We start from the raw sequence: 21,124 nt of genomic DNA on the forward strand, positions 1-21,124 counted from the left end.
ATTTACAGATTTTTTAATATTCCAGCTACCTTTGTACTTCGTATTTATACAGTGGATTTATTACCAATATTTCCTATATGGTCCTCTGTTCTAATGTACAACTATAGATGTGGCTACAAATATTGGTACCCTTCAGCCTTTTTAGGAAAACGCACAATTTTCTCTGAACTAAGTAAAAATTGACAAAAGTATTTTGTATCTACCAATCTTTTTTTCAAATGTAATAGAACAGAAACTTCACTTTTGATGTATGACTTCACATAATACTTTAAACAGTAAAATAAATAAGAATGGCACAGACAAAAATATTGGTACTCTTTACCTAAAGAGCGCTAGATTCCAAGTGGCGCTCTAACTGTTGCGCTTGAGCAATATCAAGTTTTTGTGCACAATAAAAATAGCTCATATTACAAGTTTTAAATAAATAAATGAGATAACAAGAACACAATCGCATTTTATGCTCACGTTAAAATATCTCGTAAAGGGTAGTGCACTAAAAAAAGTTGTACTAAACACAACATATTGAAATATTTAAAAAATAATAATAATTATTAAAAATTATTATAAATCATGTAAAAAAATCTAAATAATCCACATATATATATATATTTACATTATGTATATTTTTAATAACACTATTTTTATTATTTAATATTTCAAGAATGCACTTTAAATAGGATTTAGTAATCCTTCATTTGTGCTAACCCGACACCACGTTAGACCTAAAGCATAAAATATTTTTATTATTAAAAATGTGTGTATATATATATATATATATATATATATATATATATATATATATATATATATTTATACTAGGCGATAAGCCTGCCCAGAGGGCAGTCTATGTTTATACAAACCCCCAAGCTAAAGTTACAAAAAATAAAAAAAAGTTAAATTAGAGAAATAAATAAACAAAGCTATCCAAAATAAAAAAATTAAACCTAAACTAATACCCCTATAATAATAAAAAATCACCCCAAAATAAAAACACCCCCTAATCTAATACTAAACCACCAATAGCCCTTAAAAGGGCCTTTTGTAGGGCATTCCCCTAAGTTAAAGGGACACTAAACCCAAAATTTGTCTTTCATGATTAAGATAGAGCATGCAATTTTAAGCAACTTTCTAATTTACTCCTATTATCATTTTTTCTTCGTTCTCTTGGTATCTTTGTTTAAAAGGCAGGAATGTGATGCATAGGAGCCGTCCCACTTTTGGTTGAGATCCCGGTTTATGCTTACTTATTGGTGGGTAAATATAAAACCTCTGATAAGCAAGCGCTATCCATTGTGGTGAACCTAAAATGGGCTGGCTGCTAAGATTTACATTCCTGCTTTTAAAATAAAGATAGCAAGAGAACAAAGAAAAATTGATAATAGGAGTAAATTAGAAAGTTTCTTAAAATTTCATGCTCTGGGGGGCGTGTCCTAACAGCGATCCTGACCGGTCGCAACTTCCAAGAGCTCTGATTGAGAAGCTTAAAATCCGCCGATTATAGGCGCTACTACACAGCTAAAATATAATAGTATATGGTTGCAACATCTGTTAGTCCCTCTGAGGGCTCATCTCTAATATTTGGGCTGTATTTTTGACATCGGATCTCTGGAAAGGACAATAGGGGCCTGGAGCGGCGGCTCCTTAATGGCGGCGCTTCCCCCTCGGTAAATCCGAGGTACTTGTTCCTAACTGGGAATTACAGCATTTCTGCACTAGCGAGAAGAAATCAGATACCTACAGTAAAGTGAATTAACACACTTTTCAAAGAGAACAACAAACAAACTACCTTACATGGCGACACTTAAAATGGCGCCAATGGCGGGAGAATCCTACTTGCAGCGATCGGATGAGAGGTTGGAGAGAATTGAAAAGCTGTTTCACAGGATGATGGATAAAGCTCCATATGACCGTTTGATGCAAATATTGCATAATAAAGAAATACATGCCACACACCTAACCAGGTCTTCTACTGTGAAAGGGTCCCTTGACACAGAGCCACTCGAAGACTTCTCACAGCCGGGAGAGCTGGCTGACTTGCCACAACCACAGGAGTCTCCTATGGAAGCCCATGCTGCGCAGAACACTACACCGCTGCCAAGATTGTCCGTAGCGCAGGAGAAGCAGCAGATCGCTTGCATTACAGACCTGCAAGATCAGGGGACACAGAACATCACCTCGATCATCACACCTCGTATGAGCGGGCGCCCTCAAAAAATTACTGGATCTATACCCCGGCATGTGACTCGGAGGCTAACGGTGCAAGACACAGCAGGGACGCTAACCCAAGGGACACAAAAATGGACTCTGCCACCTGCTGTTCTGCACTGGAGGTACGCTGAGCAGACATCTCGTTCTCCTTCACAACAACAAGCATTAAGAGAACTCAAGTCCTGTCATCGCAAAAATTCACAGGTTTTTATATCAGATAAAGGCTAGATTATTGTAATGTCAGCTAGCAGGGGTTAAACAACTATCCTGTTGTGCTGACCAGATGTGACTTTGCTCAATTCATCTAGGAGGTTGAACAGAGAAAACCATAAGGGACTCATTTTGAAAGGTGGCCCGTTGGCAGAGATGTTTAGTGTTTCACATGTTGTTTAGTTTCAGTTAATTAAGTATAGGATGCGATAGCTTGGATATGCCACATACCTCACTCTACCCTACACAGCCTGCTACTCTAAGATGCTTAATTTTAATTTTTATAAAATAGCATATTCTTCCTCATACTATTGTACTGAAGGAAGGCTATCTATGGGAAAATAAATAATAAATAGCCTACATGTTTGTGGAACGCACAGTCTTTCCCTGGCGGCTGGCGGCCGAGGCCACAGGGAGGGTAGTATTATATTGCATTAGATGACATGTACAGAGAACAGCTATGTATCCCAACATTATAGTGATGGTATTGGCGGTATACTTTATGAAACAGCAGAAATATGTTGGGTCACTAATTCACTTTCAAGTATGTAACATGAATACCTCAGTAATTCATATCATATAGTATTAGTAGTTTTTTTTAAGTCTTGTTACTATTGTTGCTGCAGTTACTAATCTCTCACTAATATTCATTGCTACAACATTGATAATGCCCACTCCTCTCCAAAAAGATTGCTATACATAAGATCTCATCATTAAGACAGATATCAAGAGGATCCTTTGTCAAATATCACATTTATTTATACCCTCACTTTGTGTAGGGGTAGTATAATTTATCCTCCCTATTGCATATGGAACGTTAGACAGCTAGTTATGTTCTTAACTATTAACCCAGTTGGGACTTTTTTCTTTCTTTATTGTTTTCTATATCACATTATGTAAAACCTTCCCTTTTTAGTTTTTCTTTCTGTTAGTTTATCCACAGCATTGGACTAATACTACTCCACACCAAACAGATTTTAAATTTCTAAGGGGTCCAAGAGCGACCTAACATGTCTTAGGGGTATAAAAATGAAGTCTGTCTTGACTCCTATGTAATATCTTCTTTAAAGACTCAATTTACAAATTATATGTATAATTACTGCATGATAAGTCTGTATGTACCATTTCATTTGACAGTTCTTCAATAAAAAAAAAATTAAAAAAAAAAAAAAAAATTCATGCTCTATCTGAATCATGAAAGAAAAAATTTGGGTTCAGTGTCCCTTTAAACAGCTCTTTTACATTTAAAAATTACTAAATCCCCCCCCTAATAGTAAAGCCCCCGCCCACCAAACCCCCCAAAATAAAAAACTAACACTATAAAAAAAAACTACCCATTGCCCCTAAAGACGCATTTGTATGGACATTGCCCTTAAAAGGTCATTCAGCTCTTTTACTGCCCTTCAAAGGGCAATCAGCTCTTTTCCAGCCCAAAAAACCCTAATCAAAAAAAAGCCACCCCACAAAATAAAGAAAAAGCCTAAGATAAGCCCCAAATAGGTACTCACCATTCCTGAAGTCCGGTGGAGAAGGTCTTCTTCCAGGCGGCTCCATCATCTTCTATGTTCATCTGGAATGAAGGCGCAGAGGTCTTCCCTGAAGCGTGGATCCTCAGCGGCGGTCCTCAATGGCGGCGGTCCTCGGCAGTGGCGGTCCTCGGTGGCATGGAGGCTCCTCTCCATCCGATATCCGTCGTACACTGAAGATTGAATGCAAGGTTAGTTTTTTTTTTTATTATACTTTGTGCGGGCTGTTACATGTTTGTTTTGTTTTTTCTTGCGGGCGGTTATGTTTTGTGTTGCCTACACTGCATCCAGGTGGATTCCGAAAATGCTTCTTTTGGCTGCGCGTGCAGCCAACAGTCTTTTGGCTGCCTTGCGCAGCCAATATTCCTTTAAGGATGCATGCTCAACTGGCGACGGACACATTACAAACGCGATTATAATATAGATATATATATGATGATAATGTAAAATTCATATCTATACCTAAATATCTATAGGAATAGATATATAGGTATATACATATATATATATATATAAATATATATATATATATTTACAATAACAATATTTTTTTTCAGTATGTGAAGAACATTGGAAGTTAAATTTTAATACCTCCTGTCAGGTAAGCACGCGAGCGATAGGTGTTAGTTAATGCAGTCGCAATATTCTAAGTCTTTTGGTTAGCACCCGCAAACGTTTTACTTTCCACTTGTTATATGCATGCTACCCGATGCACTTAAAAAGCTTACTTCTATCAATAGTTCGCCACTGTCCCTATATCTTAGCACAACCTTTGGAAACAATAACTGCAATCAAGTGCATTCTGTAGCACTGAATAATAAGATTTACTTTTGACCCACTCTCCTTGAGCAAACTGCTCCAGTTCTCTCAGGTTTTATTGTGGCCTTTTCCCAACTGCGAGTTTCAGCTCTTTCCACAGATGTTCTATCGGATTCAGATCTTTACTCATAGAAGCCACTTTAGAACGGTGTAATGTTTTCTTCTCATCCATTCTTGGTTGCTTTTTGAGGAAGGTTTCAGGTTATTATACTTCTGGAGGACCCATAACCTGCTACTGAGACAGAGCTCTTTAACACTGGGCAGTGGGGTTTGCTCTAGAATACCTTGATAGTCTTCTGATTTCATTGTGTCCTGCACCGATTCTAGGTACCCAGTGCCAGAGGCAGCAAAGCAACCCCAAAACATAACTGTGTCTCCTACATGTTTCACAGTAGGGATGGTGTTTTTTTCTTTGAAAGCTTATTTTTCCGTCTCCGTATATGGAGTTGTGATTTGCAAAAAAGTTACTTTTGTTTCATCTGTCCAAAAGACATTCTCCCAGAAGGATTATTGCTTGTCAACATGCATTTTGGCAAACTCCAGTCAGGGTTTTTTGCGTTTCTCTCTTAAAATTCAAGTGTATTAATACTATAAGATGTAAGGGTACCAATACTATAAAATGCAAGCTTAACAATACTATAAAATGCAAGCTTAACAATACTATAAAATGCAAGGGTACCAATACTATAAAATACAATTGTACCAATACTATAAAATGCAAGCGTACCAATACTTTAAAATGCAAGATTACCAATACTATAAAATGCAAGCGTACCAATACTATAAAATGGAAGCGTACCAATACTATAAAATGCAAGCTTAACAATACTCTTAAATGTAAGTGTACCAGTATTATAAAATGCAAAGGTACCAATACTATAACATGCAAAGGTACCAATACTATAAAATGCAAGGGTACAAATACTATAAAATGCAAGGATACAAATACTATAAAATGCAAGGGTACCAATACTATAAAATGCAAAGGCACCAATACTATAAAATGCAAGGGTACCAATACTATAAAATGCAAGGGTATCAATACTATAAAATACAAGAGCTCCAATACTATAAAATGCAAGGGTACCAATACTATAAAATGCAAGAGTATCAATACTATAAAATGCAAGAGCTCCAATACTATAAAATGCAAGGGTACCAATACTATAAAATAAAAGGGCACCAATACTATAAAATGCAAGGGCTCCAATACTATAAAATACAAGGATACCAATACTATAAACTATAAGGGCACCAATACTATAAAATACAAGGGTACCAATACTATAAAATACAAGGGCACCAATACTATATATATATATACAAGGGTACCAATACTATACAATGCAAGGGTACCAATACTATATATTCAAGGGTACTAATACTATAAAATACAAGGGTATCAATACTATAAAATACAAGGGCACCAATACTATATATACACTATATATACAAGGGTACCAATACTATAAAATACAAGGGCACCAATACTATATATGTACAAGGGTACCAATACTATAAAATGCAAGGGTACCAATACTATATATTCAAGGGTACCAATACTATAAAATACAAGGGCACCAATACTATATATACACTATATATACAAGGGTACCAATACTATAAAATACAAGGGCACCAATACTATATATACACTATATATACAAGGGTACCAATACTATAAAATACAAGGGCACCAATACTATAAAATACAAGGGCACCAATACTATATATACACTATATATACAAGGGTACCAATACTATAAAATACAAGGGCACCAATACTATATATACACTATATATACAAGGGTACCAATACTATAAAATACAAGGGTACCAATAATTTAAGCCACATCTATATATTGTTTTATAAAGTATTGTATTATATGTAATTCTATGTAATTAGAAACATGACAAAGGCATGTTTTGAAGTATCTGTTAAGTTGATACACGTGATAACAAAAATTATGTGCTGCATCTGTATACAATTCAGTTTAGAGATTCTTCAAAAGTTAATAAAACTAGATTCCTACATACATCTATAAATATATGCAGAATTTAAAAAAAATGTGTATAAATTGTCAAATACACAATATTTTTTTTCTTGAAAAACAAGTAATTTCTAAATAGCTCTCTCACGGAGGCATATTTTTCCAGTATATGTCATTCTGTTCGTTATGAATATATTTCTAAAACATCTGATGAAAACCAATCAGTTGACTGTCTAGAATGTGATTGTCTAATTATGACACCAAACCTTTTATATATATATATATATATATATATATATATATTATCTATCTATCTATCTATCTATCTATCTATCTATCTATATATATATATATATATACATCTACAATTTATTTATATAGATAGATAGATAGATAGATAGATATAAAATAGTTCACAACTACTTAGATCCATTATCACTGTAAGATATATAAGCTGTTCTATTTATATATTGTAATCAATACATTTAACTAAGGAATGTGGTTAATTTATTTTAAATGCAGTCCACGCTTGAAGGGACAGTCTACACCAGAATTTTTATTTTTTTAAAAGATAGATAATCCCTTTATTACCCACTCCCTAGTTTTGCACAACCAACACAGTTATATAAATACACTTTTTAACTTTGTGATTACCTTGTATCTAAGCCTCTGCAAACTGCCCCCTTATTTCAGTTTTTTTTGACAGACATCCATTTTAGCCAATCAGAGCTGTCTCACCTGAACTCTACATGCGTGAGCACAGTGTTATCTAAATGAGACACATGAACTAACACCCTCTAGTGGTGAAAAACTGTCAAAATGCCCTGAGAGAAGAGGCAGCCTTCAAGGGCTGAGGAATTAACATATATAAACCTCCTAGGTTTAGCTTTCAACTAAGAATACCAAAAGAACAAAAGCAAAATTGGTGATAAATTTTAAATTGGAAAATTGTTTAAAATGACATTCTCTATCTGAATCATGAAAGTTTATTTTGGACTAGACTGTCCCTTTAATAAAATTCTGTTTTTTTTTTTTTACTTATGCTTTTGTGATGAAACTTTCTTTAATAAATGCACTTTTTCTGCAGTAAATGCATTTATTGTTTTAACATTTGGGGATGTATATGTTATATATAGCAATACTCTATATCAGGAGATTCCAACCTTCTCAAACGAAGATCTGCATCAGATCTTTTTTTTTGTTGTGTTTGTTTTTGCATGGCTGGTACACAGATTTATGAATATCATTTTTTCTCCAAAAAAATAAAAATATTCATGCCTATTTGTAAAAATACTTTAATGAACCCAGTGGACAGAGTGAGGCATTTTACAGAAGATGATAGAGTGTTTTGCAGATAGAACAGTGTAGAGGAATAATGTGTGATCATTCAGCTATGCACTACACATAAGTAGCCCGCAGTGTCATATAGTGCCTCTAAGGCTTTTTGTATTCGTAATGCCTGATAAAAGAGAACAGATGAAGGGATAACCCTGTTCTAGATACTTACACAGAAGCAAATTAAACACAGTTAATGCAAATGTAAAACATGGAGGCTGATTGATCAGATATGGATAATTTTTTCCTAATTTGTTTGACTGCAGGTGTTTTTACGCTTCACCAATTATCAGTTGATGGTTTATGCTAATATCATGTTGCCTCATTTTTATAATATCTTATACAAACACTTGTTTGCTATCAGAAATAAATATTCTGATGATAGCATCTATTCGTCTACAATTTCTTTCATTTTAATGGGATTTGAGTTATATTTTGAACTGTTTATTAATCCAGGAAATGAATGTGGGAAGTCTGAATTCATTAAACTTTAACATTGAATAAAAAATCAATAAAACAGCCAACATGTGCAGCTAAGACTGTCGAAAATGTCTAAAAATCATTAAAAATGTATTCGAAAAGTATTTTATATGGATTAAATCTATCTATATTTTGTTTTTGTGTTTGGGTATGTATGTGTGTGTGTATATATACATACTGTATATATATATATATATATATATATATAATCAGAAGAAGATGTTGTGGTGGGAAAAATAACTACATATTTATTAGCATTTCCTTAAAGCTCCAAGTTGATAGTTCTGATTATTATTTTTTCTAAAGTATAATGTAGGTTTAAATTTGCCTTCACAAAACTTCCTATTTGTGAACAGTTTGAGCTTTTAAGAATTTTACTAGAATATAATGTTTAGTATTATATAAAATTGCAGGAGCATTGTATTTGTATAGATAATTTGCTAGAAGGCGTATGCCAAGAGTTCATCCGTTATTTAATACTGTAACTAAAAAAAATGAGTGCATATTTATTATTAGTTTTTTCTTAAAGGGATACTAAACCCAATTTTTTTTTTCTTTCTTGATTCATATAGAGCAGCAATTTTAAGCAACTTTCTAATTTACTCCTATTAGCAATCTTTTTGTTCTCTTATTATCCCTATTTTAAAAGCAGGAATGTAAAGCTTAGGAGCCGGAGCATTTTAGGTTCAGCACCCTAGATAGCGCCTGCTTAAATCAGCACGCACTACCCAGGTGCTGAACCAAAAAGGGGCTGGCTCCTAAGCTTTGCATGCCTGCTTTTCAAATAAAGATAGCAAGAGAACAAATACAAATTTAAAATAGGAGTAAATTAGAAAGGTGCTTAAAATTGCATGCTCTATCTTAATCATTAAAGAAAAAATTGGCTTTAGTATCCCTTTAAATTAATCAGTTGATTAGTATTTTCTTAAAACTCAAGCCTTCTCAAGAAAGTGGGATTCAGTCATCTGTTTGAGCTTTCATGATGTTCACTAGAATATCATTTTTACATAAACTTGTAGCAAGTGTATCTGAAGTCAGTAGGCAAATTTAATATTTTATTTCATTTTCTGCTTTATCTTTTTTTTTTTTTTTATTCCTATTGTCATTACTAAACTGTTACTTTCTGTTGTAACCATTTCTTTCTTCACAGCCATGGCAAGCCGACAGGTTGACATAGCTACACGAGGATGGTTCATTGGTTTGATGTGTGCGGTGGCACTGCTCATTTTAGTTTTACTAATAGTTTGCTTCATCAGAAGAAATAAAGGTGGAAAATATCCAGGTAAGACGTTTATGGAAAATGTTACTTATATTATTAGGCTGCTTTTTAAGATTTTTTTTAGTGTATTTAAATCATTGTGTAGGAGTGAAAACTCTTAAGGCTAGATACCATTCCATATATAACTTTAAACCTGCTAGTAAAAAAAAAAACAACATTTTATGCAGATTGTTAAATTAAATTTGATCAGCAAATTACAATTTTTTTTTGTCATTCTAACACTCCTGTGATGCACACTATGGGAGAATGCAGCTTCAGAGCTCATACTGTGCAGACTCGCTCATGTGAGTCTGCAACCTCAAGTTTATAGGAATTTTGGTAATTGTGGGAATGTCATAGTTTTCTGCTGGTGGACTTTTTATTCAACAAAGCACAAACCAGCCATAGTGGCCAGCAATCCGATTACTTATTGACTAATTATTTCTTATTGGCTAATTATCTCTTGTCAACTCCATAGCTGGAGATGATTTTAAAAAAAAAATAATTAAGCATATTCAAAAAAATGTATGCTTTTTCCAAAATGGTATATCTATATTTGCCTACAGATGTAATAATGCATAAAAGGCATTGTGAATAAATCATAGCCCAATCACTGCTTCTTATATTGTATCATTGCATAAAGCCTCTAAAACAACTGCATTTCTTTTTGTGCTTTTAGTGCACAGTTTCTTAATTAACCTCATGTTAAGGGTTTAATTACACTGATTGAAATGCTGATGAACTATTTTGTAATTATCGTGTTTGACATTAAATGTAAAATTCATTTAGTTTTACATCTGCAATAAAATTATCTAAATCATTCTGCAATTGCAATCATTATTGTTCAAAAAAGATTAAAACCCTCTGTTGTTTATAAAATAATAATTTATAAAAAATAAGTGTACCTCCTGTGTTTGGTTCTATGTTTTTACTAAATGTATTTTTTGTAATTTTATTCTGCATTGTTTTTTTACATTTTTTATGTAGTATGACATGTTCGCTCCTCTCAGGAGTAACATTGAAAAGAAATAAAACAATAACTAATTTCAGTCTTTTAGATGAACAGTAAAGTTAAAATTAAAATGTGATTCAGATAGAACAGCAATTTTAAACAGCTTTGCAATGTACTTCTGTTATCTAAATTGCTTTGCTCACTTAGGCCTAGATTTGGAGTTTGGCGTTAGCCGTGAAAACCAGCGTTAGAGGCTCCTAACGCTGGTTTTAGGCTAACTCCGGTATTTGGAGTCACTCAAAAAAGGGTCTAACGCTCACTTTTCAGCCACGACTTTTCCATACCGCAGATCCCCTTACGTCAATTGCGTATCCTATCTTTTCAATGGGATCTTTCTAACTCCGGTATTTAGAGTCGTGTCTGAAGTGAGCGTTAGACATCTAACGACAAAACTCCAGCCGCAGGAAAAAAGTCAGTAGTTAAGAGCTTTCTGGGCTAACGCCGGTTCATAAAGCTCTTAACTACTGTACTCTAAAGTACACTAACACCCATAAACTACCTATGTACCCCTAAACTGAGGCCCCCCCACATCGCCGCCACTCAATTACATTTTTTTAACCCCTAATCTGCCGACCGCCACCTACGTTATACTTATGTACCCTTAATCTGCTGCCCCTAACACCGCCGACCCCTATATTATATTTATTAACCCCTAATCTGCCCCCCACAACGTCGCCTCCACCTGCCTACACTTATTAACCCCTAATCTGCCGAGCGGACCGCACCGCTACTATAATAAAGTTATTAACCCCTAATCCGCCTCACTAACCCTATAATAAATAGTATTAACCCCTAATCTGCCCTCCCTAACATCGCCAACACCTAACTTCAATTATTAACCCCTAATCTGCCGACCGGAGCTCACTGCTATTCTAATAAATGTATTAACCCCTAAAGCTAAGTCTAACCCTAACACTAACACCCCCCTAAGTTAAATATAATTTTAATCTAACGAAATTAATTAACTCTTATTAAATAAATTATTCCTATTTAAAGCTAAATACTTACCTGTAAAATAAACCCTAATATAGCTACAATATAACCAATAATAGCTATTTTAGGATTAATATTTATTTTACAGGCAACTTTGTAATTATTTTAACCAGGTACAATAGCTATTTAATAGTTAAGAACTATTTAATAGCTAAAATAGTTAAAATAATTACAAATTTACCTGTAAAATAAATCCTAACCTAAGTTACAATTAAACCTAACACTACACTATCAATAAATTAATTAAATAAAATACCTATAATTATCTACAATTAAACCTACCCCTACACTATCAATAAATAAATTAAATACAATACCTACAAATAACTACAATGAAATAAACTATCTAAAGTACAAAAAATAAAAAAGAACTAAGTTACAAAAAATAAAAAAATATTTACAAACATAAGAAAAATATTACAACAATTTTAAACTAATTAAACCTACTCTAAGCCCCCTAATAAAATAACAAAGACCCCCAAAATAACAAAATGCCCTACCCTATTCTAAATTACTACATTTCAAAGCTCTTTTACCTTACCAGCCCTGAACAGGGTCCTTTGCGGGGCATGCCCCAAAAAAATCAGCTCTTTTGCCTGTAAAAAAAAACATACAATACCCCCCCCCAACATTACAACCCACCACCCACATACCCCTAATCTAACCCAAACCCCCCTTAAATAAACCTAACACTAAGCCCCTGAAGATCTTCCTACCTTGTCTTCACCCTACCAGGTTCACCGATCCGTCCTGAAGAGCTCCTCCGATGTCCTGATCCAAGCCCAAGCGGGGGGCTGAAGAGGTCCATGATCCGGCTGAAGTCTTCATCCAAGCGGGAGCTGAAGAGGTCCATGATCCGGATGAAGTCTTCTATCAACGGCATCTTCAATCTTCTTTCTTCCGGATCCATCTTGCAGACCTCCGACGCGGAACATCCTCTTCTCCCGACGCCTACTAGCCGAATGACGGTTCCTTTAAGGGACGTCATCCAAGATGGCGTCCCTCGAATTCCGATTGGCTGATAGGATTCTATCAGCCAATCGGAATTAAGGTAGGAATATTCTGATTGGCTGATGGAATCAGCCAATCAGAGTCAAGATCAATCCGATTGGCTGATCCAATCAGCCAATCAGATTGAGCTCGCATTCTATTGGCTGATCGGAACTTGATTCTGATTGAACTTGATTCTGATTGGCTGATTCCATCAGCCAATCAGAATATTCCTACCTTAATTCCGATTGACTGATAGAATCCTATCAGCCAATCGGAATTCGAGGGACGCCATCTTGGATGACGTCCCTTAAAGGAACCGTCATTTGGCTAGTAGGCGTCGGGAGAAGAGGATGTTCCACGTCGGAGGTCTGCAAGATGGATCCGGAAGAAAGAAGATTGAAGATGCCGTTGATAGAAGACTTCATCCGGATCATGGACCTCTTCAGCTCCCGCTTGGATGAAGACTTCAGAGTAGGTGTAATTAGTTTAAAATTGTTGAAATATTTTTGTTATGTTTGTAAATATTTTTTTATTTTTTGTAACTTAGTTCTTTTTTATTTTTTGTACTTTAGATAGTTTATTTCATTGTAGTTATTTGTAGGTATTGTATTTAATTTATTGATAGTGTAGTGGTAGGTTTAATTGTAGATAATTATAGGTATTTTATTTAATTAATTTATTGATAGTGTAGTGTTAGGTTTAATTGTAACTTAGGTTAGGATTTATTTTACAGGTAATTTTGTTATTATTTTAACTAGCTAACTATTAAATAGTTCTTAACTATTTAATAGCTATTGTACCTGGTTAAAATAATTACAAAGTTGCCTGTAAAATAAATATTAATCCTAAAATAGCTACAATGTAATTATAATTTATATTGTAGCTATATTAGGATTTATTTTACAGGTAAGTATTTAGCTTTAAATAGGAATAATTTATTTAATAAGAGTTAATTAATTTCGTTAGATTAAAATTATATTTAATTTAGGGGGGTGTTAGTGTTAGGGTTAGACTTAGCTTTAGGGGTTAATACATTTATTATAGTAGCGGTGAGCTCCGGTCGGCAGATTAGGGGTTAATGTTTGAAGTTAGGTGTCGGCGATGTTAGGGAGGGCAGATTAGGGGTTAATACTATTTATTATAGGGTTAGTGATGCGGATTAGGGGTTAATAACTTTATTATAGTAGCGCTCAGGTCCGCTTGGCAGATTAGGGGTTAATAAGTGTAGGCAGGTGGAGGCGACGTTGAGGGGGGCAGATTAGGGGTTAATAAATATAATATAGGGGTCGGCGGTGTTAGGGGCAGCAGATTAGGGGTACATAAGGATAATGTAAGTAGCGGCGGTTTACGGAGCGGCAGATTAGGGGTTAAAAATAATATGCAGGGGTCAGCGATAGCGGGGGCGGCAGATTAGGGGTTAATAAGTGTAAGGCTAGGGGTGTTTAGACTCGGGGTACATGTTAGGATGTTAGGTGCAGACGTAGGAAGTGTTTCCCCATAGCAAACAATGGGGCTGCGTTAGGAGCTGAACACGCCTTTTTTGCAGGTGTTAGGGTTTTTTTCAGCTCAAACAGCCCCATTGTTTCCTATGGGGGAATCGTGCACGAGCACGTTTTTGAGGCTGGCCGCTTGCGTAAGCAACTCTGGTATCGAGAGTTGAAGCTGCGTTAAAAATGCTCTACGCTCCTTTTTTGGAGCCTAACGCAGCCTTTTTGTGGACTCTCAATACCAGAGTTATTTTTATGGTGCGGCCAGAAAAAAGCCGGCGTTAGCTACGCGGGTCGTTACCGACAAAACTCTAAATCTAGGCCTGAGTATGCTTTGTTGAAAAGCATTCCTAGCTTAGCTGATTGGTGGCTGCATATATAAGCCTCTTGTCATTGGCTTATCCAGTGCACCCAGTAGTGTATTACTGCACATTCAACAAAAGATACCAAGGGAATGATTGCAAATGTGGTAATAGAATAGATTGGAAAGTTATTTAAAATCAAATGCTCTGTCTGAATCATGAAAGAGACAATTGTGTTTCATGTCCCTTTAAAGTGTACTTCCTCCTGCTGAAGTGGCATTGTAATTTAACATTTAGCAAACAAAATAATATATATATATATATATATATATATATATATATATATATATAGTTATATAACACCACTGATATTTCCCTACTTCTCCCATACATTATGTGGGGCCCTGCAGTCTAAATAGGCAGAGTAAAAACATATATCCAATTAATTACATATCTTTAGGTGCACTTGATTGGTTAAGACCTACCTTTAATGCAAAAAATGAATTCATGTGATTGGTCAAAATGAATTTGCTATTAATATTATATTTTCATTTGCCATCATAACATGAATGCATGTGATCACACAGCAACTTTGTTTTTTGTTTTTTTTTAAGTCAAAGAAAAGGAAGATGCACATGCAGATCCAGAAATCCAGCCTATGAAAGAAGATGATGGAACATTTGGTGAATACAGGTGAGAAAATTCATATTTAGTTTTGTTATCTGTAATTTCATGTAAGTAGATGAGGTAATATTTAGTTAGAAGTGTCATACTAAAACCAGTTAGCTTTCTGAGTTATGTGACTTATGTATCAGTCAAGCAATTAAAGAGACAGTATACTGTAAAATTGTTTTCTTTCTAATGACACGATGAATCCACGGATCATCTAATTACTATTGGGAATTTCACTCCTGCCCAGCAGGAGGTGGCAAAGAGCACCACAGAAAAGCTGTCAAATACCACCTCCCTTCCCTCCCACCCCAGTCATTCTCTTTGCCTATGTTAGAGCAAGGAAGTGGTAAAGTTAGGTGTTAGAAAAAGATTCTTCAATCAAGAGTTTATTATTTTTTAAGTAGTGCAAGATTGTGCTGCTCTATCCTAGGGTGTAGCCGTAGTCCATATCAGTCTCTTCAGTAGAGCAGTGGTGGCTTTAGAGCAATGGGAACTTGTGGGACATAATTCTCACTGCGCCTCCCATATACTGATGCTGCTATGAAAGCCTGAGTATCATTACTCAGTCTTTTCTCCTTTTTTCACAGGTCCATGTGAGGGACCTCTCAAACCTGGGAGCTGCCTTGCTGTCGGGCAGGTGAAGAGGTAAGTGCTAACTTTATTTCTGGGGTTGCAGAAGAAAGACTCAGAATAAGTTGGGCACTTTATTTCAAATGGGACACATATAAAGGCTCAGTGGAGTTTGGGCACTATATTTGTAAGGACTTAACATTCTTCAATAAGCACAGGAGATTCTAGGTGGACAGCTTAGACGCAGGCACTGGGGCTAGTTAAAGTTGGTGGTTCCACTACTCCCAGGGGTTTCTCTTACACAAAAACAATATGCCAACCGGGAGAGAACTTTTTGCGACACCCGAGATGGGCAGTCCTAGAGGAGGCGGCACTTTGTGTTGCACGCCTTTTTCCCTTACTTCCTAGTGATCGGAAGGGGAAGTAGTACAGCATCGGTTTCTATTACGCATACTCTTTTAATTTATGCATGTCTAGGAACAGAGTCCGGTTTCCTGCATCTACTGCTGAGTTCCGGATCAGTTATTAGAGACGGCTCCTGCTTAGGAAGAACCGGGAGGCAGGTAGGCACCTCAGCAAAGCAGCTGAGGTATAGAGGTGATCTGCAGTATCACGTTACTGTCCTCTCTGCATATAAAAGATAAAAAAGTTACCATTTTAAAATTTAAAGTTTTTTCTGTGTTAAATTTTATTAAAATTTTTTAACTTTTATTTGAATTTTGGATCCCTTGTGAATCAGAATGGACCAAGAGGCTTTGCAAAATGTGACTTGTTCTTTGTGTTTTGATGCCAATGTGGAACCACCAATCTTTCTGTTCCTCATATATTGAGAGAACTTTAAATTATAGGGATAGACTCTTTTCTGAGCCAACATTTTCCAAGGTGGATGCTGTTCAGGAGCCTAATGACAATGTTCAATATATGCTTATATATTTAGGAACTGTGTCCTGTATTGCCCTATATTAGGGTAGATAAGCCACTTTTTTTTACACTAAATATACTATAAATCCCTTCCCCATCCTTCCCACAATATGTCCCAAATGTTACAACAAATGTTACAACAACAAATAAAATGATCAATTAGTAAATAGTCTGAAAGTGCAGTTAAAATAAACACAAAGCCTCTGACGCGGTCGTGTTTCACTACTCAAGAAGATGTATGTACACCAAGGTTTACAATGGCAACATGCTGTGTGCATAGCTACCGTCACTAGTGCAGCGGCATATTGGTTTGATGCGTTGTCTGATGCTATTAGGACAGACACTCCCCTTGATGAGATGCAGGATAGGATAAAAGCCCTTAAGTTGGCTAATTCCTTTATTACTTACTAGTCCTAAAGCCCATGTACACGGGCCAATTTTTTAGGTACTGCGGTTCCAACCCTTGCTCCCTCTCTCTCCCCCCTCTCTTTTGCGCTCTCTCTCTCTCCCCCCCTCTCTTTTGAGTTCTCTCTCTCCCCCTTATTTTGCACTCTCCCCCCTCTTTTGCTCTCTCTCTCTCCCCTTTTTTGCTCTCTCCCCTCTTGTGCTATCTCTCCCCCCTCTTTTGCTCTCTCTCTCCCACCTCTTTTGCTCTCTCTCCCCTCTTTTGCTCGCTCTCTCTCTTCCCCCCCTCATCTGCTCTCTCCCCCCTCTTGCTCTCTCTCGCCCTCTTTTGCTCTCTCTCTCCCCTATTTTGCTCTCTCCCCCTCTTTTGCTCTTTCTCTCCCCCCTCTTTTGCTCTCTCTCTCCCCCCTCTTTTGCGCTCTCTCTCTCCCCCCTCTCTTTTGCTCCCCCCTCTCTTTTGCTCTCTCTTCCCCTCTTTTGCACTCTCTCTTCCCCTCTTTTGCGCTCTCTCCCCCTTCTCTTTTGCGCTCTCTCCCCCTCTCTTTTGCACTCTCTCTCCCCCCTCTCTTTTAAACTCTCTCCCCCCCTCTCTTTTGAGCTCTCTCTCCCCCCCTCTCTTTTGAGCTCTCTCTCCCCCCCTCTCTTTTGAGCTCTCTCTCCCCCCACTCTTTTGCGCTCTTTCCTCCCTCTTTTTTGCGCTCTCTCTCCCTCTTTTGCACTCTGTCTCCCCCTTCTCTTTTGCGCTCTCTCTCTCCCTCTTTTGCTCTCTCTCTCCCTCTTTTGCACTCTGTCTCCCCCTTCTCTTTTGCGCTCTCTCCCCCCTCTTTTGCGCTCTCTTTTAAACTCTCCCCCCTCTCTTTTGCGCTCTCTCTCCCCCTCTCTTTTGCGCGCTCTCTCCCCCTCTCTTTTGAGCTCTCTCTCGCCCCCTCTTTTGTGCGCTCTCTCTCCCCCTCTCTTGCGCTCTCTCCCCCTCTCTTTCGCGCTCTCTCTCCCTCTTTTGCGCTCTTTCTCTCACCTCTCTTTTAAGCTCTCTCTCCCCCCTCTCTTTTGAGCTCTCTCTCTCCCCCCTCTCTTTTGAGCTCTCTCTCCCCCCTCTCTCTCCCCCTCTTTCTCTCCCACTCTCTTGCGCTCTCTCTCCCTCTTTTTGCTCTTCCCCCCTCTTCTGCTCGCTTTCTTTCTGGGTCTCTCCCGCCGGCCAAGCCCCTCCCGCACGCTCCAGCGAGGCCACGCCCCCTCACCACGCCCCTTCGCCACGCCAACCACACCCTCCGGCCACGCCCCCATCACAGCACGCCCGACGACGGTCACGCCCCCACCAGGCAGCTTCCGCAGTGCGCACTACTCTGCAGCTGAAGGCCAGGTGTGTTTGTCCGCACGCAGTCTCTACTGCGCATGATGGCTTCAGACAAACACACTTGGCCTTTTATAATATAGGATGCTTCCCTACAGGTTATCAAACTGGGAGCAAAGATTTTAGGTTTTCCTGTTCTAGCCTGCAGAGCCTTATGGTTAAAACCTTGGTCTGCGGATGTGTCATCTAAGTCTAAGCTTTTAGAGATTCCTTACAAAGGGAAGACCTTGTTTGGACCGGGTTTGACGGAAATAATCTCTGATATTACAGGAGGAAAGGGTCATCTTCTCCCTCAGGATAAGAGAAACAAGCAAAAGGAACGTCAGAGTAATTTTCGTTCCTTTCGAAATTTCGAGGGAAATTCTTCCTCTTCCAAGCAAGACCCAGTCAGTCTTGGAACAAGGGAAAACAATCCAAGAAGCCTGCTATTGAATCAAAGACAGCATGAAGGACCTGCCCCCTTCTTTGCTCAGGCTTGGGTTTGAGATGTTCAGGATCCCTGGGCAGTGGGCATAGTGTCCCAGGGATACAAACTAGAGTTAAAAAAATGTCCTCCCAGAGGCAGGTTTCTGCTTTCAAGATTATCTGTAGACCAGACAAAAAGAGAGGCATTCTTACACTGTGTACAGGACCTCTCCGACCTCGGAGTGATAGTTCCTGTCCCAATGCAGGAATGGGGTCTGGAGTTTTATTCCAATCTGTTTGTGGTTCCCAAAAGGAGGGAACCTTCAGGCCAATTTTAGATCTCAAGAGTCTAAGCAAATTCCTCAGAGTACCGTCCTTCAAGATGGAAACTATTCGTTCCATTCTTCCTTTGGTCCAAGAGGGTCAATTTATGACAACGGTGGATTTAAAGGATGCATACCTGCATGATCCCATTCACAGGGATCATCACAAGTTTCTAAGGTTTTCCTTTTTAGACAAACACTTCCAATTTGTGGCTCTTCCTTTCGGCCTTGCCACAGCTCCCAGAATTTTCTCAAAAGTTCTGGGATCCCTGTTTGCGGTGCTCCGATTATGGGGCATTGCAGTGGCGGCTTATCTGGACGACATCCTGGTCCAGGCGCCATCCTTTCAACAAGCAAGGTCCCACACGGAAATGTTGTTATCTTTCCTGCGATCTCATGGATGGAAGGTAAATTTGAAAAAGAGCTCCTTAGTTCCAAATACAAGGGTAACTTTCTTGGGAACCATAATAGATTCCCTATCAATGAAGATTTTTCTGATAGAAGTCAGGAAATCAAAGATTTTATATTCTTGCCTAGCGCTTCACTCCGCTCCTCGGCCATCAGTGGCTCAGTGCATGGAGGTTATCGGGCTGATGGGGGCGGCAATGGACATCATCCTGTTCGCTTGTTTCCACCTAAGACCTCTGCAGTTAAACATGCTCAATCAAAGGAACAGAGATTATGCAGATTTGTCTCCACGAATACAACTGGAGCAGGAGACAAGGGAGTTTCTTCTTTGATGGTTGTCTCAGGATCATCTCTCCCAGGGGACCTGCTTTCGCAGACCCTCCTGGATTATTGTGACAACAGACGCCAACCTTCTGGGGAGCAGTTTGGGGCTCTCTAAAGGCTCAGGGAACTTGGACTCAGTCAGAGTCTGTTCTGCCCATAAACATTCTGGAGCTGTGAGCAATCTTCAATGCTCTTCTGGCCTGGCTTCAGTAAGCATCAGCCCGGTTCATCAGATTCCAGTCGGACAATATAACTTCAGTGGCTTACATTAATCATCAGGGAGGAACGCAGAGTTCCTTAGCCATGACAGAGGTAGCCAAGATAATTTGGTGGGTGGAGACCCGCAATTGCTGTCTGTCGGCGATCCACATCCCAGAGGTGGACAACTGGGAGGCGGACTTCCTGAGCAGACAGACCTTTCACCCGGGGGAGTGGGAACTCCATCCGGAAGTATTTTCCAGCCTGATTCTCAAATGGAGTGAGCCGGAATTGGATCTCATGGCATCTCGTCAGAATGCCAAGCTTCTGAGGTATGGATCGAGGTCAAGGGACCCTCAAGCGGTATTGATAGATGCCCTGGCGGTACCTTGGAATTTCAATCTTGCATACCTATTTCCTTCGTTCGCTCTTGTTCCTCTGGTCATTGCTCGAATCAAGCAGGATAGGGTGTCAGTGATCCTCATTGCAGCAGCTTGGCCTTGCAGGATTTGGTATGCAGACCTGGTGGAAATGTCCTCTCTTTCACCTTGGAGACTTCTGTTGAGGAAGGACCTTCTACTTCAAGGGCCTTTCCTTCATCCAAATCTAGTTTCTCTGAAGCTGACTGCGTGGAGATTGAGTGCTAAATTTTATCTAAGTGGAGATTTTCAGATTTGGTCATTGAGACCATGATTCAGGCTCGTAAACCTGTGACTAGAAGGATTTACCACAAGATATGGCGTAAATATCTATATTGGTGTGAATCCAAGGGCTACTCTTGGAACAGAGTTAGGATTCCTAGAATTCTGTCATTTCTCCAAGAAGGTTTGGAGAAAGGATTATCGGCTAATTCCCTAAAGGGTCAAATATCTGCCTTGTCTATTTTGTTACATAAACGTCTGGCAGACGTTCCAGATGTGCAATCATTTTGTC

At 38.1% G+C, this 21,124-nt stretch overlaps 1 protein-coding gene across 1 annotated transcript in view; it reads left to right on the top strand.

The window, feature by feature from the left end:
- NRCAM (neuronal cell adhesion molecule) overlaps positions 1-21,124 on the top strand; it is a 334,348-nt gene that overhangs the window by 299,642 nt on the left and 13,582 nt on the right. The window contains exons 30-31 of the mRNA XM_053716724.1: positions 9,720-9,851; positions 15,229-15,307. Of these exons, the coding sequence (XP_053572699.1) occupies positions 9,720-9,851; positions 15,229-15,307 (211 nt within the window). The remainder of the gene's footprint in view (positions 1-9,719; positions 9,852-15,228; positions 15,308-21,124) is intronic.

The sequence above is a fragment of the Bombina bombina genome, chromosome 6 (genome assembly GCF_027579735.1).
Source record: "Bombina bombina isolate aBomBom1 chromosome 6, aBomBom1.pri, whole genome shotgun sequence".
In the NCBI taxonomy this organism is placed as follows: Eukaryota; Metazoa; Chordata; class Amphibia; order Anura; family Bombinatoridae; genus Bombina; species Bombina bombina.